At 49.9% G+C, this 20,561-nt stretch overlaps 1 protein-coding gene across 9 annotated transcripts in view; it reads left to right on the forward strand.

The window, feature by feature from the left end:
* The window catches only part of EHMT1 (euchromatic histone lysine methyltransferase 1), a 147,263-nt gene that overhangs the window by 60,332 nt on the left and 66,370 nt on the right, over positions 1-20,561 (forward strand). For 7 of the 9 annotated variants that reach the window (XM_039220783.1, XM_039220790.1, XM_039220789.1 and 4 more), the window contains exons 2-4: positions 5,511-5,577; positions 11,120-11,676; positions 18,644-18,815. In XM_039220783.1, coding sequence (XP_039076714.1) covers positions 5,511-5,577; positions 11,120-11,676; positions 18,644-18,815 — 796 coding nt within the window. The remainder of the gene's footprint in view (positions 1-5,510; positions 5,578-11,119; positions 11,677-18,643; positions 18,816-20,561) is intronic. The other 2 variants (XM_039220784.1, XM_039220787.1) reach the window with 2 other exon arrangements.

A 20,561-nucleotide genomic window follows, 5' to 3' on the forward strand; every position in this document is an offset into this window, starting at 1 on the left:
ATAACAAAAGTAAATGTGTAAGCTGTTGTTTATGTGTTACGGTAAATAATTTCTGTGAAAAATAACTAATTTTCTAAAACAAAACCTCTGAAGAGTGGTATTGCTTTACAGGTTGGTGTATCTCTTCCTTGCCTGGCTTCTGACTGCAGGGATGTGTCGTTTGGTTGCAGTATGTGAGGAAGATCTGGCCTCGTGTAGACACGTGTATTTTGAGCCTTTTAGATGATTCCAGATGTGTTTCTGACTGTAGTGTGTCGGAACCCGACAGAACGAAGCAGAATGCTGATGGCCTTCCTTCCCTGTAAGGTTTAAGCCCATGGTCGGCCTCACATCTTAGTGCACCTTCCTGCTATGTGTGGTTTTAAAGATTAGGTACTGCTTGGGGTGCCTGGGTGGCTCAATTGGTTAAGCGTCTGACTTTGGCACACTTCATGATCTCACAGCTCATGAGTTCAAGCCCCACATCGGGCTCTGTGCTGACAGCTCAGAGCCTGGAACCTTCTTCGGATTATCTCCCTCTCTCTCTGCCCCTCCCCCACTCGCATTCTGTCTCAAAAATAAACATTTACAATAATTTAAGAAAATAAAGATTAGGGAAAAAAAAAAAGAAGAAAATAAAGATTAGGTATTGCTCATCTGGGAAACACTGGCTCACTAAATTATGGAGATCTTTTAAACGTTGGGACATATCGTTATCCAAGATCAAAATCATATTCTCTTATTAACATCTTGTCTGTTATCAAAAGTCTTTCAAGTGTCAGACAGCTGTCAAGCTCATGGGGGCAGGTATACATTTACCCAAAATTCTAATTTCCTTTTTTAAAATTTTTTTCATGTTTTAATTTATTATTGAGAGACAGAGCATGAACATGGGAGGGGCAGAGAGGGGGGGAGCCAGAATCTGAAGGAGGGTCCAGGCTCTGAGCTGTCAGCACAGAGTCTGATGCAGGGCTTGAACCTATAGACTATGAGATCATGACCTGAGCTGACGTCGGATGTTTAACCGACTGAGCCATCCAGGCGTCCCCAAAATTCTAATTTCCAGTCAGAAGCTAGAATTTTAACGTTGGCACCACATACTGTTGTTTTTCTTTGAGGTTGCAGGCTCACTGTATTTGTTTTAAGAAAATATTTGGCCTGTACCCACATGTGCGTAGCCATAGATCTTGCCAGTTCTCCCAAATGCAGATGCCCAGTGAGTGACACTCAGCCCAGCCCCTACCCCTGGCTTTTCCTGAGAGACCAGCAGACGTGGTTTGCTGCTGGCTTACCTCTCGTCTGCCGCCATCGTGAGAAGGCCTATGGGGAGGCTGCTGATTGCACCACTCCACCAAGGGCGTGCTTAGGTGAAGTTGGCTTTTCTGCCCTGAGTGAGTAGCGTTGATGAATTCAGTCACTTAGATGTTTAATTTGGTCAAAAAAAGACAGGTATTATATGTTTTCACTCATCTGTGGAATTTGAGAAACTTAACAGAAGACCATAGGGAAAGGGAAGGAGAAATACATTGCAAACAGAGAGGGAGGCAAACCATAAGAGACTCTTAAATACAGAGAACAAACTGAGGGTTGATGGGGGTGGGGCAGAGAAAATGGGAGATGGGCCTTGAGGAGCGCACTTGTTTCGATGAGCACTGGGTGTTGTATGTGAGCGATGAACCATGGGAATCTACTAGAGCCAAGACTACACTGTATACACTGTATGTTAGCTAACTTGACAATAAATTTTTTTTTAATGTTTTATTTTTTGAGAGAGACAGACAGCATGAGCAGCAGAGGGTCAGAGAGAGAGGGAGACACAGAATCTGAAGCAGGCTCCAGGCTCTGAGCTGTCAGCACAGAGCCTGACGCGGGGCTCGAACCCACGAACCGTGAGATCATGACCTGAGCCGAAGTCGGACGCTTAACTGACTGAGCCTCCCAGGTGCCCCAACAATAATTTATTAAATTATTGTTATTAAGTTATTAAATTATTATTAAATTATTAAACAAGTAAATAAAAATAATAAAAGGAGTTTAATTTGTTTACATTAACCATTTTGGCTCTTGCACAGTGAAACAGGCAGGTGAGGTCCTAGTATTATAATGAAACTAGCTTTGACCTCTTGGACCCCTAGAACGGTCTCAGGACCCTAGAGTACTCCTGTTTGAGAGTGGGTTGTGGGTGTAAGCCAGAGGTGGGTGGTTGGGATGTAGCCGTGATGGCCTGGGAGGGGGGGTAAGGCCTGAGCATCTGGGCCCCATGGAGGAGGTCAGGGGGCCGGGGTTAGATGCCATGGCCCCCTGCCCGCCTTGCTGAGATGCGTGGCCAAGACCTGACCCTCGGAGGGATGTCAAGTGCTGCTGGTAAGCTTAGAGGGGGCAGGAGAGTTTTCCTGCCCCCACGTGCAGTGGTCAGGGGCTCCATGGGGAGTCCAGGAGGCCTTCCTCGGGCTCTGCTTCTGTTGCCACATCTTATTTCTTCAGACTCTGTAAACCCAGATTATTTGTCAACTCCCCTCCCTCCCTCCCTCCCTCCCTCGCTCCCTTCCTTCTCTCCTTCCCTCCTTCCCTCCTTCCCTCCATCCTTCCTTCCTGAGAGAGAAAAAGAACACAGGAGTAGGGGAGGGGCAGAGGGAGAGAGAGAAGATCTCAAACAGACTCTACACCCAGTGCACAACTGTAGCACCCAACTTGTAGCTCGACCCCACAACTGTGGGATCATGACCTGATCTGACCTGTGCCAGCCAGCCCTGTGAAGCCATCTCACTGGTGGCTCCTCGGCGATGCCAGGTCTGTGTCTGCCCCGCACCCGGGGCATGTGCTAGCCCCAGTGTAGCCACAAAAGGCTTAGCCCACAGAGAGGCTTCTGCTCAGCTGGTGGGAAATCTCGTGGCCAGAGATACGACTGTGGACAACAGTGTGATGTGGTGCCTCATGCTCTAGGAGTCTGAGAGTCTAGAACTTTCCTTGCCCTCACCTGGAATTGGTTTTTTCTCTTCTGGAGCCTCAGTTCTCTTGGTTGGGTGTGGTAGAGAGGAACCACGATGCTGTGCTTAGTGTGCATGTCGCTGCCGAGGTGTCTTTGCTTTGGGGTCGTGCAGTGTCCAGAGCGTCAGCTGTGCGTGCAGCTGCGAGCTGCTTTCCTCTCCACTGTGCTCTAAAGCCAGTGTCCTCCCCTCATACTGCCGTGAGACTCCGGCCGTTGTCAGGGCCCCCAGCCCCAGGCGGCCCGCCGGCAGGTTTGCAGTTCTGTTTGGTTCTGCTGTTGCCAGTACAGGACTTTGTCACTGGTTTGGGCTACGTGTTCCATCCTCACCCCTCTCCTGGTTTGGTGTTGATTTTGTGGATCGCTGGCTTCTGTGAGAAGGTGATGAAAGCCATGCTCCCTCTTGTTAGCACACGTGAGTTCAGTCCACAGAGAGCATCTGAATTTAGATTTTTTGTTCTTCCTGCTTTAATCGTGGGCTGAGCTCATCATTGGGCTCAGTCCTTGGGCGTTTGGACTTCCAGATGTGCACATTGGCCGTGCCCTGCTCTGTCCTCACCAGTGAGGGGTTAGAGTGGTTACCACTCAGCCTCCTTTACTTATGCAGCAGACACTGGCTGTGCATCTAGGCCGTTCCAGAGAATTCACACAGGCGTATAGCTGTGTGGAAAGCAGACGTGGAAGTGGACCCAGCGGCCTTTCTAACTTGGTCCTCTTAGAAAGGCGCCAGTAGTTCTGTGGCCACATGCTCATTGGCTCCTTCTGCACGCCAGGCTTTGCCGGCATGTCGGGATGTGTCAGAGAGCAGGACAGGCCCCTCCTGTGGAACCCAGAGTTTGCGTGCTGCTGGGCAGACAGGCTGGGTGGTGTGTCTGGTGGTGGTGAGTGCCAGGGGGCATCAAGGCAGGGTCCGGGGGAGGCTTTCTGATAAGGTGCAGATTGGCCAGTCAAGAGGCTGCAGGGTCCAGGGGCAGGAAGCTGGGGTCAAGAGTGTGGAATGGGGATCAGAGGCTGGGCCCTGCGACTTTGCTGCCCATGATGAACATCTGTTTCTCCTTAGTGAGCTGGGAAGACCCTGGGGTTCCAAGAGGCATCCATCCAGGTTTGATCCCTGCAGGGAAATATTCTCCACCTTCTGGGACAAAGTCGAGCCCCTGGATTTTTCCTTGGTGCCTGGCACTGAATTCTGGCTTCCTATGGCAGGAGTGGTTAAGAGGAATTACAGAAGGTGGTCCACTGCTTAGACTCTGAAAACCAGTGGGGCCACGTGCGGTGCTCAAGGAAAGGTGGGAGAGTGGCATGCTCAAGCCCTCTCTCGTCCTGTCTACCTGGGAGATGAAGTCAGCTCTGTTCAGGGACTGCGGGGGGGAACATTGTGGAAGCACCGAGGAAGAAGGGGCGTCATGGGGCGGGAGGCTGCTGTGCGTACTTGAAGCGGGTTGGTGGTCCAGGGTGACAGGGAGGGACGCTGCCACCGCTCTTAGGAGCTACGCCAGCATCCAGGGGAGTCAGCAAGGGGCCCAAGGTTCTGAGAATGTTCTGAGAATGTTTTGTGGTGTCTTTTGGAGAACGTGTTCCAGAAGTTAGACATGCATTCTGGGGGTTGTACCCTCAGCTTCGGAAAGTCACAAGTAGGGGGGCTGGAGGGCCTGCATCTGCCCCTTCTGCTTCTCTGTGGACCTGTGGCGGCAGCGGCTGCTGCACCTGCAGGGGCCGCACCAGGACTGTTTTGTGTCCAGCCAGACTCTCACCCGCCCAAAGGCAAGAATTAAAAAAAGAAAAAACAATTCCAAGAGATGTTGTGCAATTCATGCCTCCACATAGTAGAGCACATGGGGTTTTTTGTTTTGTTTTTACAAATAATTTATTGTCAAGTTGGTTTCCATATAACACCCAGTGCTCATCCCCACAAGTGCCCTCCTCCATGCCCATCATTCCCTTCCCCCCCATCTGCCCTCAGTTTGTTCTCAGCATTCAAGAGTCTCTCATGGTTTGCCTCCCTCCCTCTCCCCCACCATTTCTCCCCTTCTCCTCCCCCACGGTCCTCCGTTAAGTTCCTCCTAATCCTCCTATACGTGCAAACATGTGATATTTGTCCTTCTCTACCTGCACATGTTTAATGATTCATATTATATTGAATTTTCTTGATTTATCCATTTCTGTAATTTTTTGTAGATTCGTGTTCATTTGAAATACTTAGTTAAATTATTAGCAGAATGCACTTTGATATGATTTGTAACATTCCAGTAACAGTCAAAACTTTTGAGATTTCTAATTATGTGACACGTGAACACATTCTTATTATTAAGAAACTGTCTCAGAAAATGCAGGTAAAGTAGAAGTTCCTTTGGGCTACCTTCGAAGTGTCCTTCCTCCTCCTGGAGGTGACTGGTATCTCCTGGCTTGAATACATCCTAACTGTGCAGTCGTCTGACCGTGAGTTTCTATCAGGATCCAGATATCGTGTCCGTCCAGAGGAGTCATGTTGGCGAATTGCTTAGTCTGCCTGTGGGTGAATCCAGGCTGATGGCTGTTTCTTCTTTAGCAGGCAGTTCCGGCCAAGGGGGAGACGAAGCAGGATTGCTGCATGAAAACAGAGCTGCTGAGGGAAGGTAAGGGCGCAGTTTGCTCCTTCGGGAGAAGCAGCCAGAAGACCCGTCACTCTGGCGTCTCCTCACCCGTCCCCGGCTCCCAACTTCTGTGCTTTTACTTGGATTATGGTGTGGCTTCCCATCCCCCATCCCAGGTGGACACAGGGGCACACACACAAGATCTGCAGGAAAGGGAGCCTTGGCCCAAGAGCGGAAATCAAACCCTGGGAGGTGCTTGTCTTCAAGCGCACCCAGAAAGTTGAAAGTGAGAAGGGCCGTGGGCATGTTCACGGCAGCTTTACTTCTAGCGCTCCGAGCGGAAGTGCCCAGGTGCCCACGTCCTGGTTACGGCCTGCGGCGTGCACGCAGCGGGCGGTGCTCAGCACCTCAGAGGAGGGAGCGCCCTTGTTCTCACAGCAGCCCAGATGGTACTCGGTGTGTTTTGCTAAGCGAAGGCAGCCGAACCCACAGGCAATGTGCCTGTGACTCCATTTGTGTGACATTCAGGACAAGGTAAAACTGGAGGCTTGGAAAACAGCAGATTTGCCATGAGGAGCAGGGAGGCTACAGAAGGGGCGTTTGCAGAGCAGACCCTGTGAGGAGCCGTGGTGCGAGGCACTCCGCTCTGGTGGTTAGGACTGTGGAACAGACTGTGACAAGTGAGTCTGGCTGTCACACATGAGCCACATGGAGGTGCTGAAAAGTTCACTTTGGAGAGCCGCTGTGAGGCTGTGGCCCGAGAACAGTGCCGACACTGGATGTCGCTCTGCTGTGTCTGTCAGGGGAGACGGGCGAGCCGCCCTGGACCGCCTGCCACATGGGCACTGGGGCTGAGCAACGTGTCACGCCATCATCCCAGCATCCTTGAAAGGTTAGTGCAGGAGGAACCTGCCCACGGTCATCACTGTCCCCCTCATTGACGCTGGTGGCTGCTGCAGGCACTCCTGGTGTTCTGGCCGCATGCCAGCCAGTGTGGTGTGGTTCTGTCTCTCTTCTGAAGAGGGGGAGCTGAGGTGGGGTGCGCTGCTGGGTCAAGGTCACCCAGGCCACCAGACTGGCAGCTAGACCTCTCCCCTGAGAATGCAGAGACAATGGTGTGCAGACGGTGTGTGGGAGGTGCCGGTGGTGGCTGGCGAGACTGCCGTTGTGTGCACAGCAGGAGAGACGAGCGGAGAGCAGGGGCCTGTCTTACCAGGGCCCGCAGGTCGGCCCGCAGCGTCACCGCACCGACCTGTGTGTCTTGGTGGGTGTGCCTCTGAGTGCCCCGGATGCAGCCTCGCAGGGCATCCTGGCGGCGGTGGGATGGCCTGCTGAGGACCACCTTGCCGCCCACGCTGGTGGCTGCTCTTCCGTGCCCTTCCTGAACTGCGGCGCGGGTACCCAGCATGCATTGCTGCAGCCCCTGTCTGCTTCTCAGGCAGTCCAGGAGCTCCTGTGACACCTTTCCACATCCACACAGTCCCCTCACGCGAGCACTATGCACACAGCCAAAGGCCGCCGCGGCTGAGCGTGGAATGCGGGCGTTCTGGTGGCCAGGCCGCAGGGCAGGGCTGTCTTTCTCTGCGTGACATGCCGTGCTAACACACCTTTGTAACTGAACTGCTTCCGTTGCCAGCAGAGGTCCGGGGGCTCCTGGGAGCACAGCAGGTCGGGAGGCTGGGCAGCGCCTGCTTCGCCGCCTCTGACTATTTCCGGACCCCACTCCCTCCGCAGTGAGAGCCCTGCTCTCTGCGGGGGAGGGGGCAGCTCAGGTCTGACCCAGCCAAGCACCTGCCTGGTTGAGTAAGAGCTGTGGTCCTGCCCTGTGTCCTGCCCTCACTTTGGACCTTTGGGGACCTCATGCAGGTAGGATCTCTTAAGGCCTGCTTCCTGGTGCTGTCCTCCCCCACACTCCTTGAAGTGTCTTCTTCCATGGTCACCCATGGTCTCAGACTCTTCTTTTTCCCTCCCAGGCTCCCCTCCTGGGGCCTTTTCTGATTGAAGTTGTGGATAAATAATGCCAGGTGCCATTTTCCTCTCTCACACTGCCCCTGAGCCAAGGTCTTGACTTTCCCTTTTGAGGAATCGTTAGACTAATTTCCACAGCAGAGGTACATTTTACATTCGCACCAGCAGTGTGGGAAGGGGCCAGTTCTCCCACTTCCTGCCAGCACTTGTTACTGGCTGTGATTTGATTATAGCCATCTGAGTGGGTACAAAGTAGTGTCTCATTGTGGTTTTGATGTGTGTTTTCCAGATGATTAGTGATGCTGAGCATCTTTTCATGTGCGTATTGGCCCTTCGTATGTTTTCAGAGGAGTATCAATTTTAGATCCTGAGCCTGTTTTTTAAATCAGTTATTGATTTTTATTGTTGAATTGTCAGAGTTTTATATATTATAGATACTAGTTTATTAGCAGATATATGGTTTGCACATATTTTCTCCCATTCTTTGGCTTGTCTTTTCACTTTTTTTGATGGTATCCTTTGAAGCACAGACATTTTTCATTTTGATGAAGTCCAGTTTATCTGTTTTTTTTTTTTTTTGGCTGCTTTTGTTTTCAGTGTAACATCTAAAAAACCATTGCTTAATAGAAGGTCACGAAGATTTATGCATGTGCTTTCTTCTAAGAGCTCTATAGTTTTATCTCTTAGAGATAACTGTAGGATAGTTATCAACTATAGTCTTATAGTTGACCCATTTTGAGTTAATTTTTGTACATGGAATGACATAGGGGTCCAGCTTCCTTCTTTTCTGAGTGAGCGTTCCAGCAAATTACCAAACTCGAGGAGGGGGAGTGATGCATAGGGCGGGGTGCGGGGGAAGGGCTGTGCAGCTTTTGTGCCCTCTCTGGGTGCGCTGTCCTCCCCGTGTGTGTGTGTTCACCTACCTGGAAGCTCTCTGAACCCCCTGGTTCAGGGATTTCTGTGGCCATGTCATCACGGAGGTGTGATGCATTATTAACTCTGTCTAACCTTCTCCCCTCTCTGGGGAGGATGGCGTAGGGCTGAAAGTTCCAAGCTTCTGACTATGGTTTTTCTTTCTGGTGACCAGCCCCATCCAAGAGCGCATCCAGAGTCACCTCCGGAGCTGTGTCACGAGCTGGGGGCAGAGACCAAATACCCACATCTTGTTACATCTCGCTATTGTATCTCATTTATCTTTTCTTATTACTGTTATAACTTATGCTTTTGATGCATAACAAAACTTCTCCCTGTTTCTAGATCACAGATCTGTTCCCTACATTTTCCCTTGTCAACTTTGAGGTTTTCAGACCTCCTAGGACAAGTGTTTTACAAACTCAGATTTGTGGATGAGCCACCGGAGGTCTCGGTGAGGCCCAGGTGTGTGGAGCCCACCTTCAGAGATTCAGAACCAGCAGGTCTAGGCTGTGACCTGGGAAATCTACCTTCTACCCAGCTCACCCCCTTGGGCTGCTGTCCATGACCCTGCTGTGTCCAGCAGACACCCCAGCTCCTCTTGTGGTGGAGAGGCCTGTGGTACCCTTCTCCAGAGGAGGGAACCCGTCTCCATTTGCCTTCAGTGTTCTTTTTCATAATTTACTTTGCTGTTTGGGAAAATCCGTTTTTTTCCTCTACATTTTAGAATAAGGTGGTGGAGGGGGCCCCTGGGTGGCTCAGTCGATTAAGTGTCTGCCTCTTGATTTTGGCTCAGGTCATGATCTCACATTTGGCGGGTGTGAGCCCGTGTCCGGCCGCACACTTGTCATTGCGCAGCCTGCTTGGGATTCTCTCTCTCCTTGTCTGTCTCAAAAATAAGTAAATAAACTTTAAATAAAAACCTTAAGGGCGCCTGGGTGGCTCAGTCGGTTAAGCGTCCCAACTTTGGCTCAAGTCATGATCTCAACGGTTTGTGGGTTCGAATCCCGCATTGAGCTCTGTGCTGACGGCTAGCTCAGAGCCTGGAGCCTGTTTCAGATTCTGTGTCTCCCTCTCTCTGACCCTCCCCTGCTCACACTGTCTCTCTCTCTCTCAGAAATACATAAAACATTTAAAAAAAAAAAAACCTTAAATAAATTAATAGCTGTATAATCATTTAGGAAGTATTTACTGTGCTCATACTGCCCTGTTTCTGTCTCAGGGCACATAGTGGACAGACAGACAAAACTCTCCTTGCACACCTGACACTCTAGGGCAGAGGGACAGACAGTACCGTAATGATGGGATCTCCTGTGAGAGTTGATGGAGTAAAGGGACTGGGATGGGTAGAGTATTGAACTTGACCCAAGCTCCTTCTGCATCCATGGTGTAGTCCTGGGCTTTCTGCTTTGGTCTGTCCATGAGGTTACATATATTTGTAGATCTTCTGATGTTAAATGTATTTATAAGTGGTCCCAGACAAGGTCTGTCAGAATTGCCCTGGGAGACCGAGCTCTTATAGAGAATAGGCTTGTAGTCCAGGGGTTTATAATGGGCGTTCTAGCTGATAAACTGAAAATAGGACCCTTTTTCTGGTTTTTGCCCATTTTCTTTAAGTTTGTTCTTGTGAAGCTACTTCTAAGGCCTTTCTGTCTATAAACAGTTTTATTTTATAGTGGTGTGTTTGTACCTGATGGATATGGAAATCTGTATAATATTTTGGAATCTTGAGGAGCGCTTATCTTGTGCTTCTGGGTTTACACGGTGTCTCCCAAGGCAGGACCGCAGGTCCTTGCACTACCTCCCATGCAGGATGGACAGATAGCCACATGCCTGAGCTTGCGGCAGATTCCTCTGTTCAGGGTGTGGCCTTCTCTAGACTTTAACAACTAACTTGCAGAATTAATGTCGAAGACATTTTATTTTATTTTCTTAGGTTTAAATTTTTAAAAAAATGGGGCGCCTGGGTGGCTCAGTTGGTTAAGCATCCAACTTCGGCTCAGGTCACCATGTCACGGTTCATGGGTTCGAGCCCTGCGTCGGGCTCTGTGCTGACAGCTAGCTCAGAGCCTGGAGCCTGTCTTCAGATTCTGTGTCTCCCTCTCTTTCTGACCCTCCCCTGCTCATGCTGTCTCTAACTCTCTCTCAAAAATAAATAAAACATTAAAAAATTTTTTTAAAAATAAATTAAAAAATTTTTAATTTATTTTTAAATTAAAAATTTAAAGTATTTATTTTTGAGAGAGACAGCATGTACACATGAGCTGGGGAGGGGCAGAGAGAGAGGGAGACACAGAATCTGAAGCAGGCGCCAGGCTCCGAGCCTCCAGCTCCTGCCTGATGCAGGGCTCAAACTCATGAACCGTGAGATCGTGACCTGAGCCGAAGTCAGATACTTAACTGACTGAGGGAACCAGGCGCCCCGTTTTATTTTTATTTTGAAGTAATCTCTTTAATCAACATGGGGCTTGAACTCACAACCTTGAGATCAAGAGTAGCTTACTCTTCCGACTGAGCCAGCTAGGCACCCCTAAGGCATCATTTTACATTTAGTCTGTTTGACCTTAAATCTTTGTACATGAAATGAAACGATTTTCCTGTGGATCGCTTTCTGTAGACCACTCAGAGGGACGGTAACTGCTGTGTGGGTCGTGTCATGGCAAGGCCGGGCTGCAACCTCTGACGCCGTCTCCTCTGTTCGCAGAGATCTCTATGGCAGCTGATGGAGGCTCATCAGAGAAGCAGGGAGGAGAGGGCCCCGTGGCCGCAGACAGCGAAGCTAACGGGTCCTGTGGAAAGAGCGAGGCGAGCAGTCACGTGACTGCCGCGCAACACACTCAGGAGAACACGGCGGTCAGCCCACAGGACGGTACCAACAAACTAGCTCGAATAGCCGAAAATGGGGTTTCAGAAAGAGACAGTGAAACGGGGAAGCAAAACCACGTCAGCACGGATGACTTCACACAGACTTCTGTCATCGGGAGCAATGGGTACTTCTTGAATAAACCACCCCTGCAGGAGCAGCCCATGCGGATTACCAGCACTTTGGCTTCCTCGCTTCCTGGTCATGCTGCAAAAACCCTTCCCGGAGGTTCCGGCAAAGGGAGGACTCCCAGTGCTTTTTCTCAGACGCCAACCCCAGCGCCGGCCAAGCTTGCGGAAGCGAGTAAAGACACGGAGGACAAGAAGCCCTCGGGCCCTGGGGCCGACGTCAAGGTTCACAGGGCACGGAAGACCATGCCAAAATCCATCCTGGGCCTGGTAATGCGACCCTTGTCGGGGTGGGGCTCTTCTTGTGTCTGTCGCGCTGTTTCCTTCCTGTCTGTGTTCGCTTTTGTCGCGGTGACGGCAGACAGACTCTGTGCGTGAAGGAGAAAGGCCAGTAAATGGCAGGGGTCGCCAAAGAGGTGGTTGTCTGTGGGCCTGGCAAGATGAGGAGGGGTTGCTGACAGTTCAGGCATGAACGGCCAGCAGACGACCCCTCCCAGCCCGCCTTCTGGGCTTCATGCTGCTTCTGGGTGTCCGTTGTCCACTGAGGCCAGATGCATCAGATGCTTCGCGGAGCCCTCTTCTCCTCTGCTGCGGGCCTGGGGGCTTGCCCTCCAGTGCAGGAAGGCCGAGCACGGACTCGGGAGAGAGGCAGTCATGAACTTGGTTAGCTTCTTGGTGTGACAGAGGGTAGGGACAAGGGACACACTGAAGACACACCCTCTTTCCATGCTAGGCCCCTGGGAGCAGGGGACAGGCAACGAGAGCCCAGTATCCTGCTGGGTGAGATGGCTTTTGCCACCAGCGAGTATTCTATGCCCGCGTCTGCTGCGTTTTCTTGGAATGTCCATAGTCATGTTTTGGCCTCCCAGTTCCACGTTAATGTGGCTGGGAATGAGGTCTAGGTCTGTAGATGTGTTCCCTGGGGATTTCTTGTACCTTCCATTGCTGGTGAGTCTGACTGTTCGTCATTAGCAGGTCCTGTGCGATTTCCTCTCTGCAGCCTTCCAGGGTTGAAGGTATAGGCCTGTCCCCATGGGCCCTGTCAGTGTGGGACGTGTGTCTTTCCTCAGCTCTAGAAAAATGCTTTGTGCAGCTTTCTTTCTGTGGAGCTTGGAGCTCTTGAGGTCTTGGACGTGGGGTCTTCTGTCTCCCTGGACGACTCCTTAAGTGTTTTCCAGTTTTGATGTCTTCTTTAGCACTTTATTTTCTTGCTGTTCATTCTATATTCATGATGATTTTACTTTTGACAGTGTTTTGCATACCTCATATCTCCAGTTAGTTTATTTACTATATTTTGTCTTCTCCTTCAAAAGACATTAGTTACAATTCTTTTATAGTCTGTTTTTTTTTCTTTAAATTTTTAATGTTTATTTTATTTTTGAGAGAGAGAGACAGAGTGCAAGCGGGAAAGGGGCAGACAGGGAGGGAGACACAGAATCCAAAGAAGGCTCCAGGCTGTGAGTTGTCAACACAGCCTGATGTGGGGCTTGAACCCACGAACCATGAGATTATGACTTGAGCCAAAGTCCCAAGCTTAACTGACTGAGCTGCCCAGGTGCCCCTTATAGTCTATTCTAAATCCTGTTTCCTCAAGTGCGAATGCTGTTCGGGCCTAGCGCCTTGCATTTGTGTTGGTTTGTCTCCCCAGGGGCGTGCTCATCTCTATTTCCATGGTTTTATATTGCCTGACTGTGAACTCTGTTGCATTTCCTGTAGCCTGCCCTCAGTGATTGTGGGGAGCCCCCGATGTGCCCTGGGGCTGGGCTGCTGACTGCCCCTTGCTGCTGGGTCCCCATAGCTGCCGGTTGATTCCTGCTCCAGGCTTGCTGGGGGCCCGGCATCCTCTGACGCCTGAGTCTCTGTGTAGGCCTCATCCCTCCCAGACTTGCTGGCTTGGTTTCCACCTTTTGCGGTATTCTTGTGTATGGTCCAAAACTTAAAAAAACAAAAAACAAAACAAAACAAAACACAAAAAAACTAACTTTTTAATAATTAGGAATTTATAAGAAGCTGCAAAAATAGTACAGATACCCCCATATGCCCTTCACCCGGTTTCCCCCAGGTAACAATTTACACGGCGATTTCAGTGAACACCCAGCACCAAACAGTTCCCCAATGTCCCCGTTCATCCCTACCCACCCTGTCCCCAGCCCCTGTTCTCCGCATCCATAGCCATGTCATGTCGGGTGTGCTGTAAGAAGGTGGGGGATTTGAGAGTGGCCAGTTCCTATGAGACCAGCCACATTATATCAGCGGCTCCTTCCTTTTCATTCTGAGGGGTTTTCTGTGGTGTGGACGTCCCAAATGAACCACTCACAGATTGAATGGCTTTTGGGGGTTTCCATTTGGGGGCTATTATATAAAGTTGCTCCAGACATTTGTGTAAAAAATTTTTTTGGGACAGAAATTTTCATTTCTCTGGGTTAAATATCCAGGATTACAATTGCAGGGTTATACGTTAGTTGGATATTTAGCTTTATAAGTTAACTGCCAAACCAGATTCCAGGCTGGCTACGACATTTTACAGTCCTGGAAGCAAGGTATGAACAGTCACGTTTCTCACATTGTTGCTGCCATTTGGCATTGCCGCCAGTTTTTATTGTAGCCATGACACCTCGTCATGGTTTTGGTTTGAACTCCCCTCGTGGCTGATGAAAGGTTGGACACCTTTTCCTGTGCTTATTTGCCATCTGTATGTCCTTTTTGGTGAAATGTCTCTCATATCTCTTGCCCATCTTACAGCTAATTGTTGAGCAAGCTTTCAAAGTTCTGGGTGTGGGCTCTTGGCCACGGATTGGCTTCTGGACTTTCTCTCCATCTGCGGCTCGTCCTCACCCTCTTAAGTAGGGTTTTCCCCAGAGCAGAAGTATTTCCTTCTGCCCAAGTCCACGTCATCTGTGTTTCTTTCTTTCATGGCCCGTGCTTCTGGCATCGTGTCTTTGAACTCTCCACCTACCCTTGGGTCCCAAGATTTTCTGTATGTTTTAAGAAGGTTTTTTAATTTTTATGTGAACTTTATTTTTTTTTTTAAATTTATTTTTATTTATTTTTATTTATTTCTAGGAGAGAGAGAGAGACAGCGTGAGCAGGGGAGGGTCAGAGAGAGAGGGAGACACAGACTCTGAAATAGGCTCCAGGCTCTGAGCTGGCAGTCAGCACAGAGCCCGACGCGGGGCTCGAACCCACGAACCGTGAGATCATGACCTAAGCGAAAGTCAGATGCTTAACCGACTAAGCCACCCAGGCGCCCCTTTATGTGAACTTTAAATATATGGTCCCTTTTTAGTGTGTGTATTAGACACCAGGTTTAGGGTGATGTTCATTATTTTTGCCTGCCAAGTTTTTGGCTCACCATTATCAATTTTTAAATGCATATCTGAAATTTTATATTATTTATCTCCTTGAAGTTATACTTTTATTCTGTTCCCACTTCCAAGATTTTATTCCAGTATATGTTTTTATTCTTGAGTTTCCTTTATTGTCACTCTGTCATATTCCTATAAGGAAAAAAAGGCAAATGAAATTTAATTTGAAGAAATTTCTCTGACCATGTGGGCTTACCCAAATGTTACTTGTGTGCTGAATTATTATAACTGTTAGTGGTGTGCAGTTGATTGTCACACGTATCATTTTGGTCATTTGTAAGGACATAGGACAAAAAAGCTTTTGAGACTTCAGAAACAGATTTCCTGAAGATCACCCCTGCCTGATGTACACCTGGAAGCCTCTTCTGTCCCTGATCCCCCCCCTGTAGCTACAAGATGAGCCACGCCGGTGGGGTCCCCCAAGGCCCCTCTGATATGGAGCCTCCTGGCTCCAGACCCGGCCTCTCCTGACCTTGGGGTTCCCTGCCCCCCCAAACCCAGGTCAGTCTTGTTTGGTTTTCTTAGGAGACCGTGTTTTATTAAAAATTGTGTTTTATAATAGTCGTTCCAATGATGAGCGATGCAGGCTTGTGATAATAAACCCATTTTCTTTGTAAGAGCTTAAAACCGAAAGCATGTTCTTGCCACATGGCCGGTGTCCCTTGGCAGTGCAGGTCCCTCTCGTGTGGTGCTGGTCCTGTCAGAAAGTGCCAGCGCGGGGTTCCACTTGTTCACGGCGCGGAGAAGCTGGGCCCTGTTTCCCCTGCACTGAAGTGGTTGTTAGCGTGTCCTGTGCTGCAGACCAGGACACTGGTCTAGTTGAATTGTGCCTCAGCATGGTGTCGCTGTCCCCACATCCTCCCTGTCCACTTTCACACAGCCACTGGCATTCTCCAGGTTCTGGGAAAAAGATGTGGCCGCGCCCTTGGAACCCTCAGCCCTCAGCCTGCTTAGAGAGGCAGTTCTGAAAGCCAGTATCGAGCAGTCCTTGTTAGTTGCCCCTGGAATTAAGTGTTTGGAAGGAGAGAACTCCCGCTGAGCGGACATGGGCCTGTCTGGTGGCTCAGGGAATGGCCTCCAGGCAGAACGGGAGAGGCGATATGCAGAGGGGACATATGCAGAGGGGACGAGGGGGCCAGCAGGGGTCAGACCCTGTGGTGTCTGCGGCGATGCAGGCACCCTTCTCCGCAGCCCATGACGCGGGGCCTCCCTCTGTGTGGGGGAGGCCGAAGCTCCGCTGGGCGCTCAAGGCTCTGTCACAGCAGTGGGTGCCCCTCCATGAAGTTGATTGCTATCCTGCCTGCATGGGAAGCAGATCTTGTCTCTTTTATCTTTTTTGCTTTTGTCTGATAGTAGAGCCCTGGCAGAGTCTAGAATTTTCACCCAAGTTCAGCAGCTCTTGATTTTTTTTTTTTTTTTGTTCAGATTTTCAGAAATAATATCTTAAAGATTTTGTGCCCAAGTGAGAATTAGTCTCATATGACTATTTACTTCCCAGGTTTAATGTTTGCCTCCCATTTATGTATAGCATTTGCCTGTATGAGCTGGTGGAGGCGGAGAGTCACTGTGGCTGCACAGTCTGTGTGGTGGTTTGTAGGAGACAGAAAGGAACATTCTCTGACTCTTGTGTTCCAGCCGTGACTTCAGAGACAAACCTGGTATGTTTGAGAGAGACTAAAGAATTTTACAGAGCTGACAAGTTCCATGTGGACAGTAACTATGTGCTGAGGGCGGGTTAATTGTAGAGGTGGTGGGGAAGAGGGTGGGGTTGGGGGAGGGAGGAAGGGTGCTCCAGGGCTGAGCCACGTTCCCAGCTAAGCAGCCAAGCGACAAACATGAGCACAAGCACACAGTGTCGCTGAGCCGTGAGTAAGTCCCCCTGGGCTGTCAGCCATAGGCCATGTTCCCAAGCAGGCTCACTTTTAAGGGCGGGGGCATCAAGCGCATGCTGTCGTGCAGTCGCCCCTCGCCCCTCCCCCCCCCGTCCGCTCCCGGTCCCTCCGTCTCCAGAATGTGTTCATCTTCCCAGACTGCACTCTGTCCCTTTACACACGGCCCCTCCCCTCCCCCCCCCCCCCCCCCCCCCCCCTGTGTCTGTGGCTCCGACTCCTCCAGGGCCTCCCGAGAGGGTCCACTCCTACAGAGCGTGTCCCCCTGTGACGGGCTGACCTNGTCCACTCCTACAGAGCGTGTCCCCCTGTGACGGGCTGACCTCACTCAGCACAGGGTCCTCCGGGCCATCCACGTGGTAGCCGGTGTCGGGATTTCCCTCCTGTTTAAGGCTACTGTTCCATGGTGGCTGGAGCACATTTGGTTTATCCATTTCACCTGTCGGCCCCTTGGGTTTCTTCCACCTCATGGCTTCAACACGCCATGAACCATTGCATACAGACAGCTCTTTGAGACTCTGTTTTCAATTCTTTAAGGTATATATCCAGAGTGGGATTGGTGGATCATATGCTAATTCTATGTTTAGCTTTTTGAGAAACTGCCAGACTGTTCTCCACAGCGGCTGTGCCATTTTATGTTCCCACCAACAGTGCACAAGGGTTCCAATTTCTTCATGTCCTTTTCAACATTTGTTTTCTGTGTGTGTATGTTTTTAATTGAGGTATAATCGACAATTTTTGTTTTTTATAGTAGCCATCCTAATGGTGTGAGGAGATATGGTTTTGAGTTGCATTTTCCTGCTGATTATTGATGTTGAACATCTTTTCATGTTGAGTGTCTTCTTTGGAGAAATGTGTAATCAGATGCTTTGTCCATTTTTTAATCAGGTTGTTTGTTTTGTTGTTGAGTTGTAGGGGTTCTTTATATGTTCTGGATATTAATCGCTCATCAGATATGTGATTTGCAAATACTTTCTCCCATTCTGTAGGTTGCTTGTTCATTCTGTTGATTGTATCCTTCGATGAACAGAAATTTTTAATTTCGGAAAAGTCTAATTTATCTGATTTTTCTTTTGTTGCCATTGCTTTTGGTGTCATATCCAAGAAACCACTGCCAAATCCAGTGTCATGAAGCTTTTTCTGTGTTTTCTTCTAAGAGTTTTAGAGTTTTTTACAGTTCAGGTCTTCAGTCCGTTCTGAGCAAATGTTTGCACACTCCGTTCTTTTGTACGTGGAAATCCCATTGAAGGCGCCTCTTTCTTCACTGTTTATTGCCCCTACTGTGTGCACAGTAAAACTTAGTGAAATGGAATTTGCTTTGAGGTCCAACTATTTCGAGGCTGCAGGTGATTTTAGGGAAGCAGACGGAGGGGAGGGGTGGCTGTGTCTAGGCAGTCTGGAATGAGTCAGGACGAGGGCTGTGACGGCGGTACTGCAGGCTGCCCGAGTCTTGGAAGGCTGAGACTGAAGACAGATTTAGGAGATTGGTAAAACTGTGCGCTTAAGAGGAGTTAAAAAATGCAGCATGGTATCTGTCGTGCCATTGCAGGGGAAGGTGGGGACGTTGCAAGTGCAGCCTTGAAAACCATAGGCCGTGAAAGCACTTCCCTTAGTAATAATTTGCCACAATCGGGGGTTAGCAGACTCTCCTTGGGAAGAGCCAGGTGGACAACATTTTGTGGTTTGTGTGTCGCATATGGTCACTGCTGCGGCTGCTTCTTGCTCCTTCTCCTCCTCATTCTCGTCAACACCCGTTCTGAGCTTGCAGACGCTGGCCTGCATCATCGGAGGGGTGGCCCGGCGCACATGCATGGGCGCCAGGCACTCTGACGGCGGCGGACTGTGTACTTCATCCTCTCCTTTATCTCATCTCTTGGTCAAGGCGAGTTTATGGGGGAAAGGAACTGCATTTTTGGGGGCATGTTGTATCAGTGACCATCTGCTTGTATGTAATTACAGTTATTAATTGTCTTTGTTTTGAAGCATGCAACCAATAAGGATCCCAGAGAAGCTCGAGATCATGAGGAGTCAAATGAGGAGATCAACAAAAACCTTTCTGATTTTGGACGACAGCAGCTTTTACCCCCCTTCCCACCCCTTCATCAATCACTACCTCAAAACCAGTGCTACGTGGCCACCACAAAGTCACAGACAGGTAATAGGGAGCTCTGACAGTGGTCTCTGCTCTCTGAATGTATGTTCTGAACCTGCACCTCTTGAAACCTGCAACTAGAAACGTGTTGACTGTGAATGCACATGTGCCGTAGGGGAGTGGGGTCAGGGTCGACGGGCTCTTCTCTGCTCACCCATGAACTTGCATAGGGATGTCAGACCTCTCTTTTGAAACCTGTCGAATCCCGAGATTGCTTTCTATGCCTCTTGTTAATCTCAAAATGAAGATGGTTTTTCATTAAGTCTTACCCCCTTGTTCGGATTGGATAGAAGACCCTAGATTTGAGAACTCCCCCCAGTTTATAAATCAAGTGCTGTTGGAAACAACAGTGTACTGGGGAGGCCTTTGGGCTAAGATTATGGAGAAGGGTGGTTTGATTCTGTGATCAGCCACTTCCCGTGGGCATTTCTCACTCATTTGAGCTTGTTTCTGTCCATGGCCAATTGAGGGAGTAGGTGAACTTTGATCTCTTATTGGGACCTTTGCAGAAGGTGGGGCTGCAGGAGCAGCCCCGCAGGGAGGGTGCTGGGGTGGGCGTGTCTCCAGCAAGGGGCCTCCCTCTGGGGCCTCTGAGGCACCCACAGTTCCTACAGAGATGAGGTGACTCTCTCCAGTGCAGAAAGGCCCTTTCTGTTAGGTCTTCCTGTGTATCAGGCACTCCTGGTGTCACCTCCTGGGAAGGGTACAAAACCACAATTTCCATGGCTGCGAGTGAGTCTCCTGCAGAGGGAAGGTACCACTGTGGCCGCCTCGCCTTATCACAGGATGGATAGTGCACCCATCAGTGTCACGGGGCATGCAGAAAGCCTGCCGGGGGAGGTCGGGACCCGGGGAGTGGGGCACGTGTGGACACAACCCCCTGTGACCTTGTTCCGGGCACGTCATGCTATTTTCTGGGGTGTGTGTGTGTGGGGGGGTGCAGAGTGTTGGAGCCGGTCTTCTCTCTGTATTTTAAATTACTGTGGTGCTGGCTCCAGAGGTTCGTTCCTTTCCCCTCCTGTTGCAGCACAAACGGGAAGGCCAGACAGACTGGCTGCAAAGCGCATCTTACTTCCCATCCTGTGACTGTACAGGACGTGCGTCTCAGCCTGGGCACAGCTGTGCCTGGCACCAGTCACCCTGTTCTGGCACAGGATGGACAGAGCTGTGTTCCCTTGTGACCAGTTATGCGCTCAGAGCCATCCCAGTGGGGTGCAGGGCTGCGTGGATGACTGTCCCAAATGCCCTATGTGCCCCTTGGCCTAGGCCTGAGACACGCCTGGTGTCCTTGATGCCACATGCTTGTCTGTCTGCGTGGCCCTTCCTGTGGCATAGTTCATGCTCTTGCATGCTTTTCCAGTGCCCTTTTCCTCTGCTTTGTGGAATGGAAATGGAATGCAGCATAGATTTTCCAGCCCTTTAGTCGAATGGTCTTCAAAATTTTTTAAAACTCTAGAGCTTTAAAAAAAAATTATAGACTGCCTTATTCTATTTAAAAAAAAATTAAAAATAAAAAACCTTATTTTTGAGAGAGAGAGAGAGAGAGACAGAGACAGAGTGTAAGCAGAGGAGGGGCAGAGAGAGAGGGAGACACAGAATCTGAAGCAGGCTCCAGGCTCTGAGCTGTCAGCACAGAGCCCGATGTGGGGCTTGAACCCATGAACAAGGAGATCATGATCTGTTCTGAAGTCAGACGTTTAACTGACTGAGCCACCCAGGCACCCGACAGCCTCATTCTATAAAACTAGT

This window comes from Hyaena hyaena, unplaced genomic scaffold (assembly GCF_003009895.1).
Source record: "Hyaena hyaena isolate Hyena2069 unplaced genomic scaffold, ASM300989v1 scaffold_911, whole genome shotgun sequence".
In the NCBI taxonomy this organism is placed as follows: domain Eukaryota; kingdom Metazoa; phylum Chordata; class Mammalia; order Carnivora; family Hyaenidae; genus Hyaena; species Hyaena hyaena.